The sequence below is a fragment of the Penicillium crustosum genome (assembly GCF_028827405.1).
Source record: "Penicillium crustosum strain IBT 35664 chromosome Unknown utg000005l_segment0_segment0, whole genome shotgun sequence".
Lineage (NCBI taxonomy): Eukaryota > Fungi > Ascomycota > Eurotiomycetes > Eurotiales > Aspergillaceae > Penicillium > Penicillium crustosum.
This window is the reverse complement of record NW_026623126.1, coordinates 2,246,534-2,267,596: the sequence shown is the minus strand read 5'-3', so window position 1 is coordinate 2,267,596 and position 21,063 is coordinate 2,246,534. Positions and strand designations below refer to the sequence as shown.

The 21,063-nt window shown below is 48.9% G+C and overlaps 9 protein-coding genes across 9 annotated transcripts; 5 read left to right on the top strand and 4 right to left on the bottom strand.

Moving 5' to 3' along the window:
- Positions 1-1,491: 1,491 nt before the first annotated feature.
- Positions 1,492-4,880, top strand: N7487_011556 (glutamate dehydrogenase (NAD(+)); the record flags this gene model as incomplete). Its single annotated transcript, XM_056879286.1, has 5 exons — positions 1,492-1,606; positions 1,654-1,800; positions 1,856-2,546; positions 2,606-4,685; positions 4,746-4,880. The coding sequence occupies 5 exons, from the start codon at positions 1,492-1,494 to the stop codon at positions 4,878-4,880; spliced, it is 3,168 nt and encodes a 1,055-aa protein (XP_056724605.1).
- A 315-nt stretch (positions 4,881-5,195) lies between these two features.
- Positions 5,196-6,447, bottom strand: N7487_011555 (uncharacterized protein; the record flags this gene model as incomplete). Its single annotated transcript, XM_056879285.1, has 3 exons — positions 5,196-5,255; positions 5,343-5,886; positions 5,921-6,447. 3 exons carry the CDS (start codon positions 6,445-6,447, stop codon positions 5,196-5,198), a joined length of 1,131 nt encoding a protein of 376 aa, XP_056724604.1.
- A 582-nt stretch (positions 6,448-7,029) lies between these two features.
- On the bottom strand, positions 7,030-7,824 carry N7487_011554 (alpha/beta fold hydrolase; the record flags this gene model as incomplete). Its single annotated transcript, XM_056879284.1, has 1 exon — positions 7,030-7,824. One exon carries the CDS (start codon positions 7,822-7,824, stop codon positions 7,030-7,032), a length of 795 nt encoding a protein of 264 aa, XP_056724603.1.
- Positions 7,825-8,396: 572 nt separating this feature from the next.
- On the bottom strand, positions 8,397-10,172 carry N7487_011553 (sugar porter family MFS transporter; the record flags this gene model as incomplete). Its single annotated transcript, XM_056879283.1, has 3 exons — positions 8,397-9,031; positions 9,125-9,244; positions 9,311-10,172. 3 exons carry the CDS (start codon positions 10,170-10,172, stop codon positions 8,397-8,399), a joined length of 1,617 nt encoding a protein of 538 aa, XP_056724602.1.
- A 1,904-nt stretch (positions 10,173-12,076) lies between these two features.
- Positions 12,077-13,903, top strand: N7487_011552 (glycoside hydrolase family 5 protein; the record flags this gene model as incomplete). Its single annotated transcript, XM_056879282.1, has 5 exons — positions 12,077-12,151; positions 12,217-12,504; positions 12,603-12,913; positions 12,977-13,287; positions 13,356-13,903. 5 exons carry the CDS (start codon positions 12,077-12,079, stop codon positions 13,901-13,903), a joined length of 1,533 nt encoding a protein of 510 aa, XP_056724601.1.
- Positions 13,904-15,207: 1,304 nt separating this feature from the next.
- On the top strand, positions 15,208-17,361 carry N7487_011551 (threonine/serine exporter family protein; the record flags this gene model as incomplete). The annotated part of the gene is made up of 1 exon (XM_056879281.1): positions 15,208-17,361. The coding sequence occupies one exon, from the start codon at positions 15,208-15,210 to the stop codon at positions 17,359-17,361; it is 2,154 nt and encodes a 717-aa protein (XP_056724600.1).
- A 194-nt stretch (positions 17,362-17,555) lies between these two features.
- N7487_011550 (putative integral membrane protein) lies at positions 17,556-18,074 on the bottom strand (the record flags this gene model as incomplete). The annotated part of the gene is made up of 1 exon (XM_056879280.1): positions 17,556-18,074. The coding sequence occupies one exon, from the start codon at positions 18,072-18,074 to the stop codon at positions 17,556-17,558; it is 519 nt and encodes a 172-aa protein (XP_056724599.1).
- A 1,164-nt stretch (positions 18,075-19,238) lies between these two features.
- N7487_011549 (uncharacterized protein) lies at positions 19,239-19,592 on the top strand (the record flags this gene model as incomplete). Its single annotated transcript, XM_056879279.1, has 1 exon — positions 19,239-19,592. The coding sequence occupies one exon, from the start codon at positions 19,239-19,241 to the stop codon at positions 19,590-19,592; it is 354 nt and encodes a 117-aa protein (XP_056724598.1).
- A 549-nt stretch (positions 19,593-20,141) lies between these two features.
- Positions 20,142-20,390, top strand: N7487_011548 (uncharacterized protein; the record flags this gene model as incomplete). The annotated part of the gene is made up of 1 exon (XM_056879278.1): positions 20,142-20,390. The coding sequence occupies one exon, from the start codon at positions 20,142-20,144 to the stop codon at positions 20,388-20,390; it is 249 nt and encodes an 82-aa protein (XP_056724597.1).
- Positions 20,391-21,063: the final 673 nt, after the last annotated feature.

Genomic DNA, 21,063 nt, shown 5'->3' with positions numbered 1-21,063 from the left:
GGACAGCAATTACTTCATATCTCGGTGGCCGGCGGACCCTTCCAATCGCAGGTCCGCCGAGAGTCCGCTATCACGTAAAGGCCCCGCCATGAATTTCTTGGGATGCGTAAAAAAAAACGTAGACGATATAGTTGTTGGGGTAAAGAGGTTCCAATGCGCCATTTCTAACGAATAACGAGGTACAACTGAAGACTGTGCACTGAGTAGAATATGAATGGTTATGTTTACCCCGCAAGTCATCCAGGTACCAGCCCTAGCCCCTCCAGTTGGAGATATATGACATACACATGGAGAGAAAGATATTACTGTTTGTCACCGGCTCTTCTATCACCGGCCCGGTGACATTCGCAAAGATCGCATCGAATTGCAATTGACCTTGGCAAAACGTGTCAAACTCGTCAAACTATCTCTTAATGGCGAAAATCCCCCGGACCGAGACAGCCACCAGTGGATCTAAAATGAGTAGGGTAGTCGATCACGATGCGATCTGGGGGTGTACGCCATTTGGGCTGGAACATTGAGAATGAGGCATTTAGCATAACTAAAAAAAAACCCCGAAGTTTCTTATCCCAGTCGAGTGGGTTATGACACATTGCATTCCACGATGTTCGATAGAGATCGCATCATTCCAAGGTCCTCCTGTATACATCGTCCATCGTATAGTTATTGTCCATGCACTTTAGTAAGACATCTCAGGTGACTATTCTTTTTTCAGGTTCAAGTCTCTTGCAGGTCACCCGCTCACCTCTCTTTTGCCCCTGTTCCTGTGAACTAGTTCGCCTCAGCCACGTTCCAGGCTTTTGAGGTAATTTTTTTCCCTCATATCGGCCCGCATGACGCAGCGGGATTTTCTATCGGCTTGAGCTCGGAAGGAGGGGCGATAAGCTCCAATCAGCGTGCAATGTATCGCCGCTTCTTAGTCAAAAGTGGACAGAGAATGAGCGTTTTGGGGTGGAACAAAGTGGAACTGGCGGATCGCAGTGGGCTTCGAGACCTCTATACGGTAGAACCTCCCGCCTACCATCGGCTATAACTGGTCAAGGGGTTGCGGGACATAAATGGAATAATAATAGAAATCAATTTTGAGGTATGTATTAATTTATTAATAGAGATAATAGAATTAATAGACATAATTACTATTAAGAGTTGTCAAAGTTAACAATCAGGTTTCTGTATAAAAGGTCTAGGGTTCCCCGGATTTTCTGGTTCGCTCTGATCCAAAAACCATCTTTCCCTTTTCTCATCACCTTCAGTCCATGGCGACGATCGGTGATCATTGTATTTGCAAGTAAGTCATTCTCCTTCTTGTCTCTCCCTCCTTGCTTGCTATCTCAACTTTACCTGGTTGAGATAAGAACATTCTTTGTGTCGCCTTATCTCATCTTCACACGTGCCGACTCGATGATTCATCTCAGCTACTAATTGACTTAATATAGCTTCTTTCATCTTCTCGCTCTTACGTGTTAAGAGATTTTTCTCACATACTACACCATGTCGTCTCCCGCATCTACCCCGCAGTCGGAGACTCCCAATAGCAATGGCGTGAGCTTGCCTTCTCGCCCCCAGCCTAAGCTCTTTGCGAGCCAGGATGGAAGCTCCGGCTCCGGTACCCCCATCGGTTTCCAACGCTTCCCCCCCACAACAAGCACTTAGATCATGCCGTTGGAAGTGCTTTGCGACAGCCGTCCCCGCAGCCCACTCACTTGGGGATTCCCGGTACCCCGCACCGTGTGCTCTCCGAAGAGGACCCAGGCTATATCGCGGCTACCTTCGAGGGCAAGCAGAAACAGATGGAACAAGGTCAGTAGAATTGATTGATAATATTGAGATGATCCAATTGGCTAATTCCCAGCAGTTATGGACATATTGGAGGAAAAGGGCTTCTTCCCTAGTGACTTTGTCATCTCCGAAACCACCTGGTTCTATAACAAGCTTGGCATCGATGATACATACTTCCAGACCGAGTCTGTGGATGCCATTGTGACCCAGATCCTGTCCCTCTACGCCGCCAAAGTCGCCGCCTATGCCCGCGATGATAAACAGTTGGAGATTCGTCTGGACAAAGAGGCCGAGGACCATGCTGTCTACATCGATACCAGCCGGCCCGGTACGGTTTCCGTCGATGGTCCACGCTACGAGCAGCGCATCGATGAGAAGTACATCAACCACTCCAAGGGTGCCAACAGCTACCGTGTGGAGACTTTCCGCTCGCCTAGCACTCTGCCAGGCGACAACGGCCAGCAGCTCCGCTGCTACTTCGTGTACAAGTGCCTGTTTGCCAACCCCAACCCCTCACCGAATGAGACCAACATCGATATTATTGGCGAGAAGCGCTTCTTGCAGAAGGCCACCCCCAACACCAAGGCGATTTACCAGGAAATCATCACCACAGCCGTTGGTCGCTCCGGTCCCGTCATCGAGATGTTCGAAATCGAGGGAAGCCGGGAAAAGCGTCTGGTTATTGCGTACCGCCAGGGATCCGCTATGGGCTTGTTCAGTGCCCTGTCAGATTTGTACCACTACTACCGCTTGACCAGCTCGCGCAAGTACCTGGAGAACTTCTCCAACGGAATCACTGTGATTTCGCTCTACCTGCGCCCCTCAGACAACTCCGAGATCTCAGCCAAGTTCCCCCCATTGAGGCTGCTATCCACCAGATCATGAAGGAGGTCTCCCTCTTGTACTGTATCCCTCAGAACCGCTTCCAGGGCCACTTCGCCACTGGTCGTCTGAGCTTGCAGGAGACAATCTACGCTCACTGCGCCTGGGTGTTCGTACAACAGTTCCTCAATCGTCTGGGTTCAGAATACACTTCGTTGGCTGCTCTTTTGGACAGCAACAACAGTGTGCATGCAGAGTTGCTCTCAAAGATCAAGAAGCGTCTGCGTACAGAGACCTTCACTGCTGATTACATCTTTGAGATTATCAACAAATACCCCGAGCTCATCCACAAGCTCTACCTTGACTTCGCCAACACCCACTACGTTCAGACCCAGGGGTCTGGTGACGACTTCCTCCCTACCCTCAGTTACCTGCGTCTGCAGGTCGACGAGGTCCTCGATGGCGCCAAGCTGAAGCAGCTCATCCGTGGCACCGCCCTCAACGAGCACGACGAGATGGTTATGACCTCCTTCCGCGTGTTCAACGCCTCCATCCTCAAGACCAACTTCTTCACCCCGACCAAGGTGGCTCTCAGCTTCCGCTTGAAGCCGGACTTCTTGCCAGAGCACGAATACCCCCAGCCCCTCTACGGCATGTTCCTGGTTATCAGCTCCGAGTTCCGCGGTTTCCACCTGCGCTTCCGCGACATTGCTCGTGGTGGTATCCGTATTGTGAAGAGTCGAAACGGTGAAGCATACAACATCAACGCTCGTTCGTTGTTCGATGAGAACTACAACTTGGCCAATACCCAACAGCGCAAGAACAAGGATATCCCCGAAGGCGGTGCCAAGGGTGTCATCCTCTTGGATGCTGACCACCAGGATAAGGCGCGGGTCGCCTTCGAGAAGTACATTGACAGTATTCTCGATCTGCTCCTGCCCCCCGTCAGCCCCGGTATCAAGGATCCGATCGTTGACCTGCACGGCAAGGACGAGATCCTCTTCATGGGCCCTGACGAGAACACCGCTGAGCTCGTCAACTGGGCCACCGAGCACGCTCGCAGCCGTGGCGCTCCCTGGTGGAAGTCGTTCTTCACTGGCAAGAGCCCCAAGCTGGGTGGTATTCCCCACGACGCTTACGGCATGACCACTCTTTCAGTCCGCCAATACGTGCTCGGAATCCAGCGCAAGCTGAACATCGACCCCTCTACACAGCTCAAGCTGCAGACCGGTGGTCCCGACGGCGATCTTGGTTCCAACGAGATTCTTCTCTCCAACGAGAAGTACGGAGCCATTGTTGATGGATCCGGTGTGATCTACGACCCGAACGGTCTGAACCACGAGGAGCTCCTCCGTCTGGCTAAGAAGCGTGCGATGATCTCACAGTTTGACTTGACCAAGCTGTCCCCCGAGGGCTACCGTGTCCTGGTCGACGAGAAGAACGTCAAGCTCCCCAGCGGCGAGATCGTCCACAACGGCATGATCTTCCGTAACACATACCACCTGCGCTCACAGGAGAAGTTCGACGTGTTCGTGCCTTGCGGTGGCCGCCCTGAGTCCATCGATCTTGCATCCGTCGGCAAGCTCATTAGGGACAACAAGGCCATCATCCCCTACATCGTCGAAGGTGCCAACCTGTTCATCACCCAGGACGCCAAGCTGCGCCTCGAGAAGGCTGGCTGCATCCTGTACAAGGATGCCTCTGCTAACAAGGGTGGTGTGACATCTTCCTCCCTGGAAGTCCTCGCCTCGCTGTCTTTCAACGACGAGGAGTTCGTCGAGAACATGTGCATCCGTGAGGACGGCACCGTTCCCGAGTTCTACAAGGAATACGTCCGTGACGTGCAGGATGTCATCCAGTCGAACGCCGCTCTCGAGTTCGAGGCCATCTGGCGCGAACACCAGCAAACTGGTGTGCTTCGCAGTGTACTCAGTGACCGTCTCAGCTTGGCTATCACCAAGCTTGATGAGGAACTTCAGATGACTGAGCTCTGGGACAATGTCGCGCTCCGTCGCTCTGTTCTTGGTGACGCTCTACCCCGTCGTCTGTTGGCGAAGATCGGTCTGGAAACCATCTTGGAACGTGTATGTCTCCCCTCTTTTCTTTTCTATGTTAAATTTGAATCCCCACTAATCAATCCTTAGGTCCCTGAGAACTACCTCCGTGCCATCTTCGGCAGCTACTTGGCTAGCCGTTTCGTGTACGAGTACGGCAACCAGCCCAGCCAGTTCTCCTTCTTCGACTTTATGACCAAGCGCATGGCTAAGCTTCAGTCGTAAGCTTTTGGAATTGGATATGCCTAATGCGAAAGTGCTGGTTTTGACACTGCTTTGACATTATTTTTGTTTTTCCTTTTTTGTGACGAGAAAGACTTCCTGGAGTCAACGAAATACTTAATACGGAACAAAAGAAGATTTGTTCCCTTGACGAATGTATGGTTTAAAAAGTTTGGCGAGCGAGAGAAGAGAAGGCCGTTTGGGCAAGATGATCCTTTAGAATCAGAATTTCTTACCCATTGGAAACAGGCAGTCTAGTCCTACATAACTCTATGCAAATCCCATCAGCTTACACCAATTAACTCCCTTGAACAATGCTTACTTCCATCTATTCTGAGATGACACAGACTCAGCCATAATCAACACGATGTTCACTGCCTACATGGGATGTCAGTATATCCTATCAATAGGACCAACACCCGTGGGAAGCCCACAGCTCCTAATTAAACGAAAAGGAAAACTCACCAGTAACAAATCAACACCTTCGGAAACCTCAACCTCCCACCTCGGCCTCAATTGCATTTTGGATTTACTGTAGTCCATCGAATTGTGTCGCGTGATCTGCATGATCTTCCGGTTATCCATCATCACACCCGTACCCGAGGCAGCTTGATGCACCATTTTTAACTCCACTTTTGAGCCGGGGGCTGCATTGGCATCTGCATCAGCAGGACTGGAACTGGAACTGGGACCGGTATTGGCATTTCGTAATGCAGATGCAGACGCAGGGAACAATGCAGCCGGCGCCGGCTCCTGCGGTGGCTCGAGTGCATCGAGCAGATCTCGTAGAGGATTAGGCGATTCTCGACGGACAGAGTCGTAAGAGGGGAGAATGGAAGGAGAGTTGGGGTGTTGTGTATGCCTTGGCGTTGATGCTATTGGACTCCCAGGATGTGAATTGGGGGGTGGTGGATGTACTTTGTCGTTTCTCTGTACCATCCCCGCATTCCCCTCACAACGAGCACTCCTCCCCCCACTACCTTCCTCACCTCCAACCCCAGAAACAGCACTATAAGGCGGGGGCTCGTCAGAACCAGACACACCAACCCCCCACTCCTCCCCCTCCCACCCCTCCTACAACCCCTGACCCCGGCGTAGCTGCAAGCGCATTTGCAAACTGCACTTCAAGCCTAAACCCGCCACCCCCAACGCCAACCCTCGAGCTAGGTCCATCGGTAGCCCACGGCACAGAAGCAACCAATAAATCCTGATTTTGGTCAGGAAGTCTGGCAGTCCATTTACGCGCTAACCAAGCCCGTCGCAGTACGAGAACCGGCACGTCCTCGTTGTCGCAGATCACCCGACTTGTGTTCGGCCATGATTTGCCGTGCACGGTGTAGAGGAGGACGGTGCGGTCTGGGCTGTCTGGGGTTTCGTGTGCGCGGATGCGGTGGACTGTGAATGTGGGAGAGGAGATTTTGGTTTCTTGGGTGGGCGCTATTGTTAGGGTTGTTGCGGTGTTGGTTAGGAGGTCTGCGGGTGGGGAGAGAAGGTGGTTGGGGTGGAGGGCTATTGGTGTTGCGGGGGATGTGAGGGGGTTAGACTTTGATTTTGATTTGGAGATGGGCATGGGGTTTGGTTTTGTGTAAATATTGGTGGTTTATAATATAGATTGTGTAGATTGTAAAGATCTGGGAAGAGTTGGAGAGACATGATGTTGATGTGGGGTCGGGAGTGTCGGATAAGTGTCGAGATGACAGCACTGAGGTCACCAATTACGAGTGCGATATATATAAACAGTAGAATAGATAGGGGCTGTACAATATTTTTCAATTTCGAGTCTTATAATCCTCAAGTGGGCTATGTAGTATACAAATAGTAAGATTGAAGCAACTCTAATGCATCCAAGGTTTCCTAACGGACATAACGGATATAGCACATTCGCTGATTTACCGAGGTACCTTCGATCAGCTTAAATTATAGTAGATCTCTTGGCGATCTACCTCAGTATCTTTAAAGTACGTAATTCTAGACTCCATGTATGGTATTGTATATCACATGGCCTCCTTGCTTATTGACCTGCCATACTAATGATACTATAGTTCTTTTCCAGCCCAGACTCGCTAGTTAATAAACTGGATTTACCACACAAAAGACAGGCCCCTCAAGTCTATCTATGATAACAACTTAGCGGACAACCTGGTTTCCCAGGTTATTCATGTACAAGCTTTTCAAACCCATCAGGAATATCTTCCCTTCCAATCCAGGCCTTGGCGGTATCCGCAAAGAGCTTCGGATTTTGCCGATTCCACGGATGTCGCATCTCCGAATGGAAGTAAGCGATCGTCTCAGGATTGCCCTCGCGACCAGTCTCCATTAACCGAAGGCCAATCTCCTTGCTATCACCACTGGGTACTAGACCTCCCTTTGCAGCAACCACAATCAAAGTCCTAGCAGCCCAAGGCTCCGGCCATTGCAATTCAGGCGAAGGATTCGCAATTTGCTGACAAAGCTTGAGCGTGGGAGTACTTGTGTTGTGAGGAATATCGGTGCCGTCCATAGCCCATCGAACCACCGACCTCGGTATTAGATTTTCGACATGCTCCATCGCCCACATCGCACGGGGAATGTAAGGTGTGAAGACGGTGCGAGGAATTGACACGAATCCCGATACAAACACTGATTGCACCAGGTCGGGATAGGTACATGCGAGCTGGATGGCTATTCGAGCGCCTAGACTGTGTCCTATAACGTGTGCGTGCGAGTCAATCGCCTTGTCGCGAATAAGTTGTGCCAGTAAATCTGCGGCAGACTGAACTGAGAATTCTTGTTGTGTCGATTGGCCGTGGCCTGGCAGGTCGGGGGCCAAAATGTGATATTTGGTTGAGAGATGGGGGACGACGAGGTCCCACCAACTGCCAGTCACGAAAGCGCCGTGGATAAGAACGATGGATGCGGGCCCATTTTCGTTCCAACTTAAATATGAGATTGGGTATTCAGCCGCCATTTGTAGAGTGCTGGAACGAAGCTTGTATGTTGGTAGAGGCTGTGGGGGATAAAGATGCCAGGCGTATAATCTTGGGAATTATTTATGTGACAAAATATATTGTAATCAATTCGACAGAATCGTATTATGCAATACGGCTAGGATATCATTAAATGATAGAAGGGTGAGCTTATTCTAGACTAGATGGTAGGAGATACAATGAATGTAATCGAAGGTACGTCGATATATGGGGGCCAAAATATCCATGGATCCCCTGATACGGATTAGCGCAACTTAGGGGCTCTGGCAGAAAAACAATAAAACTGATTTCAAATTTGACTGTACTATACCCATAATAATATAGCCTGTTTTCTTTAGATAGAATCTCTTAGCATCTCTAGGGCTAATTGGAATCCTATAAACACCCCAATTTCATGAGATGTCATATAGACGACAATGCTGATAACAAATATGGAGTACTACCTAATTAATTGCACACTATTAGCTTCCTCAGAGTTTAGTGTGTTCTTCCTTTCTTGTTTCCCAGGGAGCTTTTCACTATGTACATATATTTAGGCCTAATCCCCCCAGCCCTATCGAAGTGACGCCGACACATTCTCCGAATGAGAAACTACTTCCTTGGTCTCATCGTCGCCCTTATCCAACCTAACACTTTCTTCCTCTCCATCGAATATCTCTTTGATCTCCTCCAAGGATCGGCCCCTAGTTTCCACGAACCACCCATACGCAATAATGCTCTCGATCACCAAGATCACCACATAGACAAGATAGAACCGCCACCCAATGCTCGACAGCCCGATCGGATTCACGTACTGATTCACGAAGATCGCCGCCTTGGTCGAAAATACATAAACCCCCATCCCCTTGGCGCGGATCGAATAAGGCAAGATTTCCACCGAGTACGCCACAGGAAGCGGGGAGAAGGCAACGCAATAGCATGCTTGGTAGAGGAAGATTAGCGCGATGACGGCAATTCCTGCTGCGTTGGTCCCCTCCTGTGCGAATAGCGCCGATGCAATTGTCCATGCGGTGAAAACCACTAACATGCCGACTGTTGAGATGCGAAAAAGCGGTCGGCGACCTACTCTGTCTGTAATATTCGCAGCGAAGAGGGCGATCGCCCAGTTCCAGATGTTGATCAATCCATTGATCAAGGACTGAGTGTCTTTATTCTTCACGCCAACTGTGTTGAGCACTTGAGATAGGTCTGGTTGACAAAGGTAATGAGTTAGCACACATGCAACACAAATGCACTAGGAATTAAAAATAGAAAGACAGTTCTGGTAAAGAAAACACTCACAGTATGAAACAAGACCGTTGCCGGACCACTGTGAGAAGAGGCCCATACAGAAAACAAGAGAGATACGATAGCGGTTCCCACTGGACTGGACCATCGACTTCCAAGTGGTTTGTTCGGACACTAGAGAGAGAGTAAAAGGTCATGGTCAGTGAGAAGGAATATACACTGAAGCGGAAAGAGTCGGACCTTTCTCCTGATCGATTGCTTCTCGTATCTCTTGATATTCCATCATGACCAACTCAGTGGCACGGCCATCACCATGATACCTTTTTAGGACTTCCAGTGCTTCTTCTGCCCGATCGTGTGAAACTAGCCACCGCGGAGATTCCGGTAGCAGCCAGATGGTTGACAGTTGCAGCGCGCTTGGTACTATCTGGAGTAGCGCAGGGATCCGCCAAGACCAGGTGCTAGGGATGTTCCGAGTACCGAATGTGACCCATGCCGCTATGATGCTGCCTAGGTACCAGCATGTGTTACAGATAGCCGTGATCGTCGGACGCTCCTTTGGATGGGATAGCTCGGCGACCAGACTCGGGGCAGCGGTCGTGCAGAAAGTTAATCCGAATCCCAAAAGGAATCGTGAGCCCACGAAAGTGTCGTAGTTCTTGCTTTCGCACTGAATTATGGCCCCAATCGCCATAATGATGCTGCCGATGGTGATCCCCCATCGCCGACCCCAGGTATCTGCAGCTAGCGGGGCTAACGGCGTGGAGCAGATACTACCCAGTGCCATGATGGCGCTCATCAAACCGAGCTGTGACCCTTCTGGGTTCCCAAAATAATCTTCCCAGTACGACACGGTCTGGAGAGAGTTCATCATAGAGCCGTCATATCCACTGGTTGCATAGGCCATTACTGCTGCCGGGAACAATAGGCTGTATAACTTGATGCGACTCGCAACTCGATACCATGGAGCTTCGGCTTTCGTTAGAGAGGCGAATGTGGCTTCCAATGACTGTTCCACGGGGTCTGAATTTGGTCTGACCGTGGATTGCTTCTCCAGCTTTGCTTGCCTGGGAGCAGGCAGTCTCATTCGAAGGGCGTCCATCTCATTGACTGATTGGGAATGCTGTGGGCACGATAGAAAATACCAACCAAATGGAACAGGGGCGATGGAAGTGAAATATATATGCTAGGATCGAGTTACTATAGACAGATGAACCCCATATTATTATCATAGAGGAAACTGTAAAACTCCACAAATCGAGAAGAAAGAATGGGGCACCCTCTGGGGTAGATTTAGCCTAAAGATCTCACTAACATACCTATGAAAAAGGCCGTATCTTTAGGCCGGCTAGATGAAAATGAAAGAGATCCGCTAGTGACTGCATACAGCAGTACCCCCACCCCGAGGGCAGAATCAGCCTAAAGTTCTCACTAATACTCTAAAATAGTGTTTCCAGGCCGACTAGATTAAAGCTAAAGAGATCCACTAGTGACCGCATGCGTTAGCACCTCCGCCTTGAGGTAAAAGGAACAGGAGGCCTTCTAGGTATGTTGTATGTTATATGCTGATCCTGATGCGTGGATACCACCTTATTGTTAGAAAAGCATTGTCTTTGACTCTCGTGGTGAGTCCAAGTCGAAGGATACGGTGAGCATTTAGGCGTGAACTTAGGGCCTACTAGCCAAAGTGTTCTTGATCCTACTCTCTTGGCACATAGAGTCCGGGTCTTACGTCGGAAAGTATCGTAGATGTGTTGCTCACCTAATGTCCGGCTCATTAATGTCCGATTTGGTTGAGAATGCTTTTTCATTCTTCCTTTTCTAGATGAATTGATGAGAACTTACGATATCTGCGGCTTTAGAGATATACCATGCTTGTAAATGTACTCTTCTACCTGATTTGCGGGATCGATAATGAGAATGTGAGAACCTGAGTGTTGAGGGGGTGAGTTCAATGACCCCCACGAATCTGTCTCGGAGGTATTTATTTATTGGACTTTTAATAGCACGACTACCGACATAGTGTTTCTACCTCCGACAGCGTTTCTACCTCCGACAGCGTTTCTACCTCCGACAGCGTTTCTACCTCCGACAGTGTTTCTACCTCCGACAGTGTTTTTACCTCCGACAGTGTTTTTTACCTCCGACCAACAGACTAGCTACTTTTGGTAAGTCCACCGTTGGCCACTATTATCACCCGGTTAGTGTAAGTTATTATGTTACCTCCATAGTGTCTTGCATATTGATAATAGTGGCCAGCGGCAGAGTTACCAAAAGTAGCTAGTCTTTGTGTGTCGGAGGTAAAAACTACTTTGACGGTACTCCGTAGTCATTCTCGACTTTTAATATGATGTCTACCATACTTTATGGCGTCTTATCGAGTATAATATGATATAAATTGACATATATAAGATTCTCTCTAACTGCCTAGATTGACAAAATCCGTTGCTTTAACAATCTGTGCGGGCAACACTGATTGAACAATGTATGCACTCTTGTATGGAGCACGCCCTCATGGCGGCCCATCTGTATTCCGGGCGTTAATACCTGGTAATATTTACCTAGTTGCCATTTATGCTGTATGGTACTCAACATAATAGCCTAATTGTGGAAAAGAAACCACTACGCGCTCGCAAACTGGCCTTTATCCATTTGCTTTACAATCGTCGGACTCAACATCAAGCCCGAAAGGTTAAAAAGCCGAGAACTTGGTGGAGCTCTCGTCGTGGGGCGTGGGGGTTCACGAACTTCACACGGAGGCAATGTAGTGAGCGAGTAAAAATAAACGAATGACGTCTTGGTTGTAAGAATTATAGAGGTAGAATCTTTTGATTTAGCCGGCTGCTACACTCCCTCATCCCCACTAGTGAGTGTTGTCCTGGGCCTTGGGGATGGGGAAAGGGCAGGCGATCAATTTATAAACTTCCAAATCCCTCCTTGGAATGGGAATACAACAGTTTCACAAGAAGCATTGTCATCCATTGTTGAGCTCCATTCACTCCCACCATGTCGTCAGAAATTCTTAAGACGCAGGGAACCCAGATCCTGGATGCCAAGGGAAATGTGGTTCTTCTCCGAGGTGTAAGTCATGTTCATGTTCAGTTTCCCCCGTTTGATTTTCTACGGTTTTAACTAGACCTACTTAGACAACGCTGGGAGGCTGGATGCTGATGGAGAACTTCATCAACGGTTTCCCTGGCCGAGAGAGCCAGATCCGCAAGGCACTCTTGAATGTCCTGGGTGTAGAGAAATACGAGTACTTTTTCGACCGGTTTCTCGAATATTTCTTCACAGAGAAGGACGCCGAGTTCTTGGTCTCGCTAGGGATTAATTCCCTGCGCCTTCCCTTCAACTACCGCCATTTTGAGGATGACATGGCCCCGTTTGAAATCAAAGAACAAGGATTCAAACACCTTGACCGCGTCATCGACATTGTAAGTCTGAGATGCTAAATCCAAGACATAGTTCCGAAATCTAGCTATTTCCCTTTTGATGCCGAAGAAACACTGACCTAACTGCTTGTATTTCTCAGTGTGCTAAACACAAGATCTATGTCATTTTAGATCTTCATGCTGCCCCTGGCGGCCAGTCGCAGGATTGGCACTGCGATAACCCCACCGGCTATGCGGCCTTTTGGGATCATAAACACTTTCAGGACCGAGTGATTAATCTCTGGAGAGTCATTGCCGCTAGGTATAGAGGTAATCCATGGGTTGCTGGGTACAATCCACTAAATGAGCCCGCGGACGAAGAATGGGTGCGTCTCTTGTCGTTTTATGATCGATTGGTCCCGGCCATTCGTGAGGTTGATCCCGACCATATCCTGTTCCTGGAAGGGAATACGTATGTTTTGATTTTTGATTTCATTCTCTTTTGCTTGGGTGGCTAACTTTAATTCCCTGGTAGATTTAGCATGGACTTCTCTCGATTTGACCGTATGTACGACAATGCGGTCTACTCCGTCCATGATTACTGTGGCTTTGGATTCCCGAACCGGATCGGAAGATACCAAGGCAAGCCTGAACAAGATGCGTACATTCGCAAGATGTATGACCGTAAAGTGGAATTTATGAAGAAGAACAATGTCCCTATCTGGAATGGAGAGTTCGGCCCTATATACGAAAAGGAAGAAACAAATCCAGATTGGGAAGTCCATAATCGGGAGCGCTACAACATGCTAGAGAAGCAGCTTGAGATCTACACCGCTGACTCCATTGGTAAGTACCATCATAATTATACGCACAGCACCATCCCATTAACTGTGATTTTCTTTCCCATGGAGTAGCTTGGAGCATATGGACCTACAAGGATCTGAACACCATGGGCCTTGTGCATATGCAGTCGAATACGCCTTGGATCAATCTTCTGGACCCTATTATCAAGAAAAAGCGACAGCTGGCGGTGGATTCATGGGCTTACGACGATGCCCATCTTCAGGAAGGGTTGTTTGGGCCTCTTCACAAATGGTTTGAGGACAACGTCCCTGCGCAATATGGGAAGAAGTATCCGTGGCAGTGGCGGATGAACATGCATGTCTTCCGGGGCATCCGCGGTATCACCATGGCCGAGTACATGATCCCAGAATGGGCAGACTACTTCCGCGACAAGTCTTTCGAAGAACTGGATGCACTTGCTGCCAGCTGGAAATTCGAAAACTGCATGATCCGCGATGAATTGAATACGAAGCTGAAGCTTTACTCGACAATGCAATCCGACGATAAGCGGTTGGTCGGCAACGTCATCTTGCCTAGTGTGGACTCTGCCACGGAGGGTGTCTTTGAGCTGTCACCAGAGGAGAAGGAGAGGAAGAAGCGAACTCTTGGAACAGAATAAATGTTTTATTTAATCTCAAAATTCAGAGAACCAAAGGTCCTAGATAGTAATTTCCAAACTTCTACGGCTCTGGACGTGCTGCTTCACACATTAGCGCTGGTAAAATCGGTTGCAGTCGGGACGTCGGGATGTCGGGGACTCGGGGCGCCGGGGTGCCGGGGCCCGGGGCCCGGGGGTAGAATCTACTGACTAAGCTTAATACGTATGTCGGGCGCTATTGTGGCGGTCCGAGGATTTCCCCGGGGTTACTACCCGTGGACCTATTACTCCGTACTAGTAGTATTCGACAGTCATTTGCATGACAAAATAGTACAAGTTAAAATGTCTAAGCTATCATTATTAAATGATAGAAGAGCAAAAATATTCTAGACTAGATCGCTAGGAGATACAATTAATGTAATCAAAGGTGCCACATGTACATGGTGATGGAAGAATCGCCCAGTACGGATTAGGAAGAACAGAGAGGTAAACTCATTTTGAACATTATTATACCATACCTATAACTAATTCAATATTACATATTTTATTTGGTTAGAATCTCTTAGCCTCTCTGGGCCAATTTAGAATCTTCAGCATGACCATCTTGATTCTTCAGGTGGAACCATGGTCCATATACTAATAATAGCCCTAGAGAGGCGCAGTCTAGACTCTAGAGTCCAGACTAAAGAAAAAATTTTGCTTTCTATATAGGATATTTTGAAAATTTTATACAAGTAGTTAGTCTAACTGTGCTAATGTGTTAATAGCACATGCTATGTACAAAGTAGAGATCAGCAAGAAATGGAAGTTAGTGCGGTTTAGTGGCTGGGTGAGAAGCTTGTTTTTATTTTTTTTATTTTTTATTTTCTTATGCGAGATGTCAGATGTCACCGGGTAGGTAGTTCCTTGAAGGTCCACGGGTGTCACATATAAATTAAGTCAGCCTATCAGAGACTGGGATATGTTCAGTTCCTAATTGGGTCAGGCCAGGAACAAATTCTGTGCCGTGTTGATGGCATAAACTCCAATGCATAAATTGCATTACGTGGAGCCTGCAAATTAGACCGGGTTCTCCTCATTTCAGACAAAAGGAACCCACTTTCCCCGATTTCTTTTTCTCTTCTCAACATATCATTTCCGACCGTTTGTGGGGCCCTCTGTTACTACCTATGTTGTAGGTAGACCGTTGCCACATAAGTCTTTGCTGTGGGGGTCCGCTGGAAGAAGTCTTACTCTGATACTTCCTATTCATCCTATATCTGAAAGGACGAAAGCCACTACACTTCCGCCAACTTCCGAAAGAATTGAAGTTTGCCGGCCCCGCCATGTCGGAGGAGCAAGAAAAGTTTCCGCCGATCCGTCGTCCTTCTGCGGAGATACCCGAGAGGGACCGAGCTGAAGACAAGGACAATGCCGATACCAATACAGAAACCCTTCACCCAGACGAAACCAACCTGAGGCCTAGTATCTCGACTTCCCAAAGATGGCGGACAGCAAGCCAACGGGTTCGAAATCGGGCTGCCACGATAGCCGAGAAGCTCGGCCGACCTCACGAAAGAGAGGCTGATGGCTTGGATTCGCCGATGTTACCAGAGGACTATGGAGCAACAGATGATATCCGAGGATTCGAGGCCCGCCAGGCAGCCGATGAAGAAGCCCGGCTCCCAGGAACAGACTATGATTCGCAAGCTCGGCTCTTGGTGGAACGAATGGGGTCACAGTTCGAGGCACGGCCTCCACGCATCGAGGAACCGCGTTCTGGTTGGACAACCCCAGGAACCCCGGATGGGACAGCAACACCCGGCAGTCCACCCGGAGGACTTCTGTCACAATTGCTCCGTGTATACGCTAACAACCTCCAGGCTGCAAGCCGGATGAGTGTTGTTTCTACGACTTCAGAAACCGACCCTGATACAGAAAGCATCCCACCGTCCGGCACAGTGACACCGGGTGGAAAGAAAGAGAAATTGAAATGGTACAACAGCAGCCACCCCAACAAACCAACCCACAGCTATACTTCCTCCCTCATCAATGCATCCATGGATTTGGGTCGGGTTGGGGTCCCCGGAGCCACGGGTCCCCCACCCGCGAATCCCAAAGAACGAAAGAAGAAAAAGCGCCAAAGCAAGAAAAGCATCAAGCTTACCGTCCACATTGCCGCCATCCTAGCCCGCCAACAGTACATCATGCAACTGTGTCGTGCTCTAATGAAATATGGCGCCCCAACCCACCGCCTTGAAGAGTACATGATGATGACAACCAACGTATTGGACATCAAAGCCCAGTTCATGTACATCCCAGGATGCATGTTCATGTCCTTCGACGACCCGCTAACCCGCACCGCCGAGGTAAAGATCATCCGCGTAGTGCAGGGTCTAGACCTCTCCCGTCTCGCAGAGACACATAACATCCTCAAAAGCGTCGTCCACGACGTCATCGGCGTCGAACAAGCAACCCACCACCTGGATGAGATCATGCAACGCAAACCACGCTACAACCGCTGGCTTCTCATCTTCCTAACCGGCTGTGCCAGCGTCGCCGTCGGCCCATACGCCTTCAGCGCTCGCCCCGTGGACCTACCCATAATCTTCATACTAGGCTGTCTAGTAGGGTTTATGCAGTACGTCCTCGCGCCACGCTCAGCAACCTACTCCAACGTACTAGAAGTCATTGCCGCGGTCCTCACCTCCTTCATTGCGCGCGCATTCGGCAGCATCCAACACAACGGCGAGCGTGTCTTCTGCTTCTCAGCCATGGCACAGTCCTCCATCGCAATGATCCTACCAGGCTTCGCCGTGCTAAGCAGTAGTCTCGAGCTACAGTCGCATCAGATGAACGCGGGTTCAATCCGTCTCGTCTTCACGATTATCTACTCGCTCTTCCTCGGGTACGGCGTTACCGTCGGCACGACAATCTACGGGCTAATGGACCGCAACGCTACGAAGGAGTCGACATGTTCGAATCTACCGGAGGTCTGGGGGAACGAGTATATCCAGCATTTCCCCTTCGTTGCGCTATTCTGTCTCTTCGCTGCGCTGATTAATCAGTCCAAGCCGAAACAGTTGCCCATTACGATCTTCATGGGTGTTTGTGGCTATGTCGCAAATTACTTTAGCACGAAGAAGCTCGGATCAAATCAGGTCGCTAATACGGTTGGCGCATTCACTATTGGCCTTCTGGCTAACCTGTATAGTCGCTTGTGGCATGGTCATGCGGCTGCTGCTATTATTCCGGGTATCTTTACCCTCGTCCCGTCGGGTCTTGCATCTAGTGGGTCGATTATTTCCGGATTGGAGTACGCCGAAGCTGTTGCATCTGGAAATGCCTCTAGTACTACTAGTACGAGCTCTAATACCTCGCTTACCTCACTGGGATATGGTATGATCCAGACAGCTATTGGTATTTCTGTTGGGCTGTTCATCTCCGCTCTGATTGTTTACCCCCATGGGAAGAAGAGGAGTGGGATCTTTAGTTTGTAGATTCGGGCGTGTACATGTATTTGTTTGATCTAGCGATATATTTTGTTTGTTTTATACTGTATCATTTGCATTAGCGTGTTGATATTTTAGAGGGCAGAGAAAGCGTTCAATTTACACCAACAGACATACTACATATCTCAACACATCACAATATACTTTAACATTAACATCAATTCCAATACCCAGCATTAAGATCACAAGGTCAATATAGCCCCCACAAAAGCAATCCAAGCTGGTAAATCTGCAACAACCATCCGAATCCGATGAATCCCCACCCAACGCGCCATATCAACTGACGCGCCAACCCCACTCTCCCCCAAATCCTCCTTAGCACCAACATCATCCACAATCCTCTGAACCGGGCCAGCGACAAACGGCACAAAAACCAAATGTCCGATCGCGCCCGCCAGTCCGATCCAATAAAACGCCGTCGTCTGCAGCGGCTTGCGCGGGTAATAGCGATTTAAGAAGAGCGTGCCAGCGGCTGAGGTTATCGTGCCCAGATTCAGCGCGAGGACTGTCCATACTGCGCGATTGAAGACGTGGGAGTACCATTTTGGCAGAACTTTGTCGGAGGTGGGTTGTAGGGAGGGGAGGAGGAAGCCAGTGTTTGTTGTCAGTTCTAGTAGCGCGTGCGCGAGGGTTCCCGTGCTTGTTGCCAATGGGAGGGTTTGGAGGAGGAGGTGGGGGTTTAGGATTAGACCCGAGGCCATTTTGGAGGTGATTTGTTAGGTGATTGGGAGAATTTAGATAGGTTAAGTGAGGGTATTTAGAATATCTTAGAATATTAACATGTAGTTGGCCCCCGGGGGGCTAGGGACTTCCAAGTTGGGGGCTGAATTGGGTAATCTCCGGACTTGGCGGGGGTGGAGGCGGGTTTGTAAGACATCCTTCAGTCCTTCAGTCCATTGATGAAAGTGCATTGGCGTCCTATCTCTATAAATTATGGAAACCTGTTTGTCATTCCTGTTTATCTGCTGCTCTGGTGGTCACATGAATTCCCCTTTCATAGTCAAACATCTCTTTCACATACTCCATCTGATCTCCCAGCTCCATATATATTCTTAGCACAATTCGTCAACTTCACATTTTCATCAACCTCGAACATTCTGGCATTAAACCAAACATGAAAAAATCATAGGCTGCCTATTTAAATTATCACTGCCTCTTTAAACCATCTTCTTACTTTCTCTTACGCCCATCTCTCAGCAAGACCATTGACTGAAGGACTCCACAACCCACCAGTCTTCCGGGTTGATTCTTGGACCAAAGGTGACCTTGCTGTCTCCACCATCCCGCCAGGTGAGTTCACAACCTACGATGACATATCATTTGAAATCCAAGGATATAACTAACCCCTCCCGCTAATCGAAACGAGTAGAAGTGATCTTCACACTACATTGTTGATGAATTCCATTTCACGAATACCAGAGTGAACGAGGGAGATGTGCTATATATGGTCCCATGAGGGGAAGTTCTCAAGAGAGAGATGTCCGAGACGAGAAGAAAGGAGACGCAGCTGTTTCCCTCAACAGGTAAGGTGCAAATAGTAAGTGAGAAGCCTAAACAGGTGTCACATATCTAACTATCCAACATAGCGAATGGAATGCGCAAGCTGGAGATATTCGTTGGATAATTCCAAAGGACAGCACAGATACGGGATCCAGACCTTGCACTCAAGCGGTCGAAACCACACCCCGATCAATACTAGGGAAGCACCAAATCAATACAATGAACCGACGACCTAGCCCTATGGGCTAGCTTTTGCGCAGGGTAGAACCAACTCCCCTGAGACTGGGAATTATGGAAGTCGACACCCAATGCCATGCCGGTTCGATGGGTTTCGGAGCCCCTTGGTCTTTCTTTGAGATTCTCTTATGCTTCCTTTCCTATTCTACCTTGACTGGGTGGCGGCGAGCCGACTTCGTTTCGGCGACTTCGTCGAATTCAGTGACCAGATGGCGGACCTCCATCGAAACAAACTCGCTCAGATCCAGGATATGGAAAACTCGTCAAGATCTCCATTATCACCCTGCATCATCATCAACCTCGTCAACAGTTGCACCGATATTGTTGTGTGTTGGAAGGCAAAACTGCTCAGCCTAACGGTTACCGGCAATGCCCCAGAGGGCCAAAAAGAAGATGAAACAAGCATGACTCGCCGACCTTGTGCCGTTGAGCACAGTGCAGTGCGCACGACTAGGAATTGGCGGTGCCAGAGACAAAACTGACATCAAAGGGAAACCGGAAATCATTCGGCTGGGACCCCCAGTCCTGGTTTGAGACCCGCTGGCATATATTCGTTGGATAATTCCAAGGCAACAAATATCCTGGATTCACACCTTAACCTGAAAGCCTTATCTGGTTTAAACGAGGCCTTAATACAGGGATGAGGTACACCGCTGGTACAATACCCCAAAAACTAAACCCATGGCCTGGCTTTTGTCAAGAGACACCTCTTAACAACGAGCAACTGCGCTAAATCGAGGAGGCTGAGAGAAATGGCTTGGATCATACCTCTAGCAGCCCAAGAACTGCTTCTAGAATCTCTCACGCGCTTGCGAGTAGGGCCAAAATGTGCCAATAGTAGGGAAATCTACAAGTGAAATTTCGTGGGCGAACTTATGGCATGGAAAAGCTTCGGGCAAGATGTCGTTGCCGCCCTTTCTTCGAGCACACGTTGGAGCCATCGCACGATCGATACGTACTGCTAGTCTGGGATCACGAAACTCAATCCTTGAGGAACAGTTGATTGCGGGAGATGAAACACGCTTGCAAACATGGCATTGTCTGATGGGACGGGGTTGCCAGGCCCCAAAAACAAGACCTTTCCGGTTATTCGAGTGTTTAGTTGTTACTACAGTATTGGGGATCTATCTACTGACGGTATTGTGTGTATTGCTGCCTGTGCAGCCCCGAATTACATTTTACTGACGACACCGGAAGAAATAGCTCAACGACCTGACAGCGAGAAAGCAAACCGCGAAGCGATAATTGCGAAGCCAAGAAACCTTGTGAAGATGTTATGAAATGTCACAACGAGAGGACTCCAGGCATGGAAGATAAAGTCCATGCATTGCTAGTAAGCTATCAGCGCCTCGGCAAGTTCCACTCTTACGATGGCTCGCTATCGGGGATGCCACAAGAAAGAATAGGGTTAATGACTTTGACCTTGAGTTTGAATATTCTCTCCAGGAAGTTCAAGGTTCTGGTGAATATCTGGCAGATAGTGCTGGTTACCGCAAAAAGAAACAGAGCTTGCTTGTGACGCTGCCGTTTCCAATCCTCGCTGGATGTTGAATCCGGATGCAAAACCCCCTGGCTACCATTCTTCCTTGAGAGTGTCGAGTCTCCAACGTGTGGGATCTTGCATATATTTAAGTGGGTTAATCCTCTTTCCTATTGATGTGATCTGTCTCTGTTGAGGAGTGTCGCTGATATATTACATCACAGAAGTGGAACATAGCCCTTAAAACCGAGAACTTTTCCATAAAAAGCCGTTGTTTATTTCAGCATCAATTTGAATGATCATTGTGAAAACGGATGACGAGCTGCTGCTTATACACCGGGATGATAGACTGGAGAAAGAACGAATTTATCAAGCCAAGGCCCACTACCTACAGACGTAGGTAGGCAGCTCCCGAAGCTGGGCCTCCACAGCTAGAAGTTTCCAGCAATTTGAATGAACTGCAGCCCGAGCTT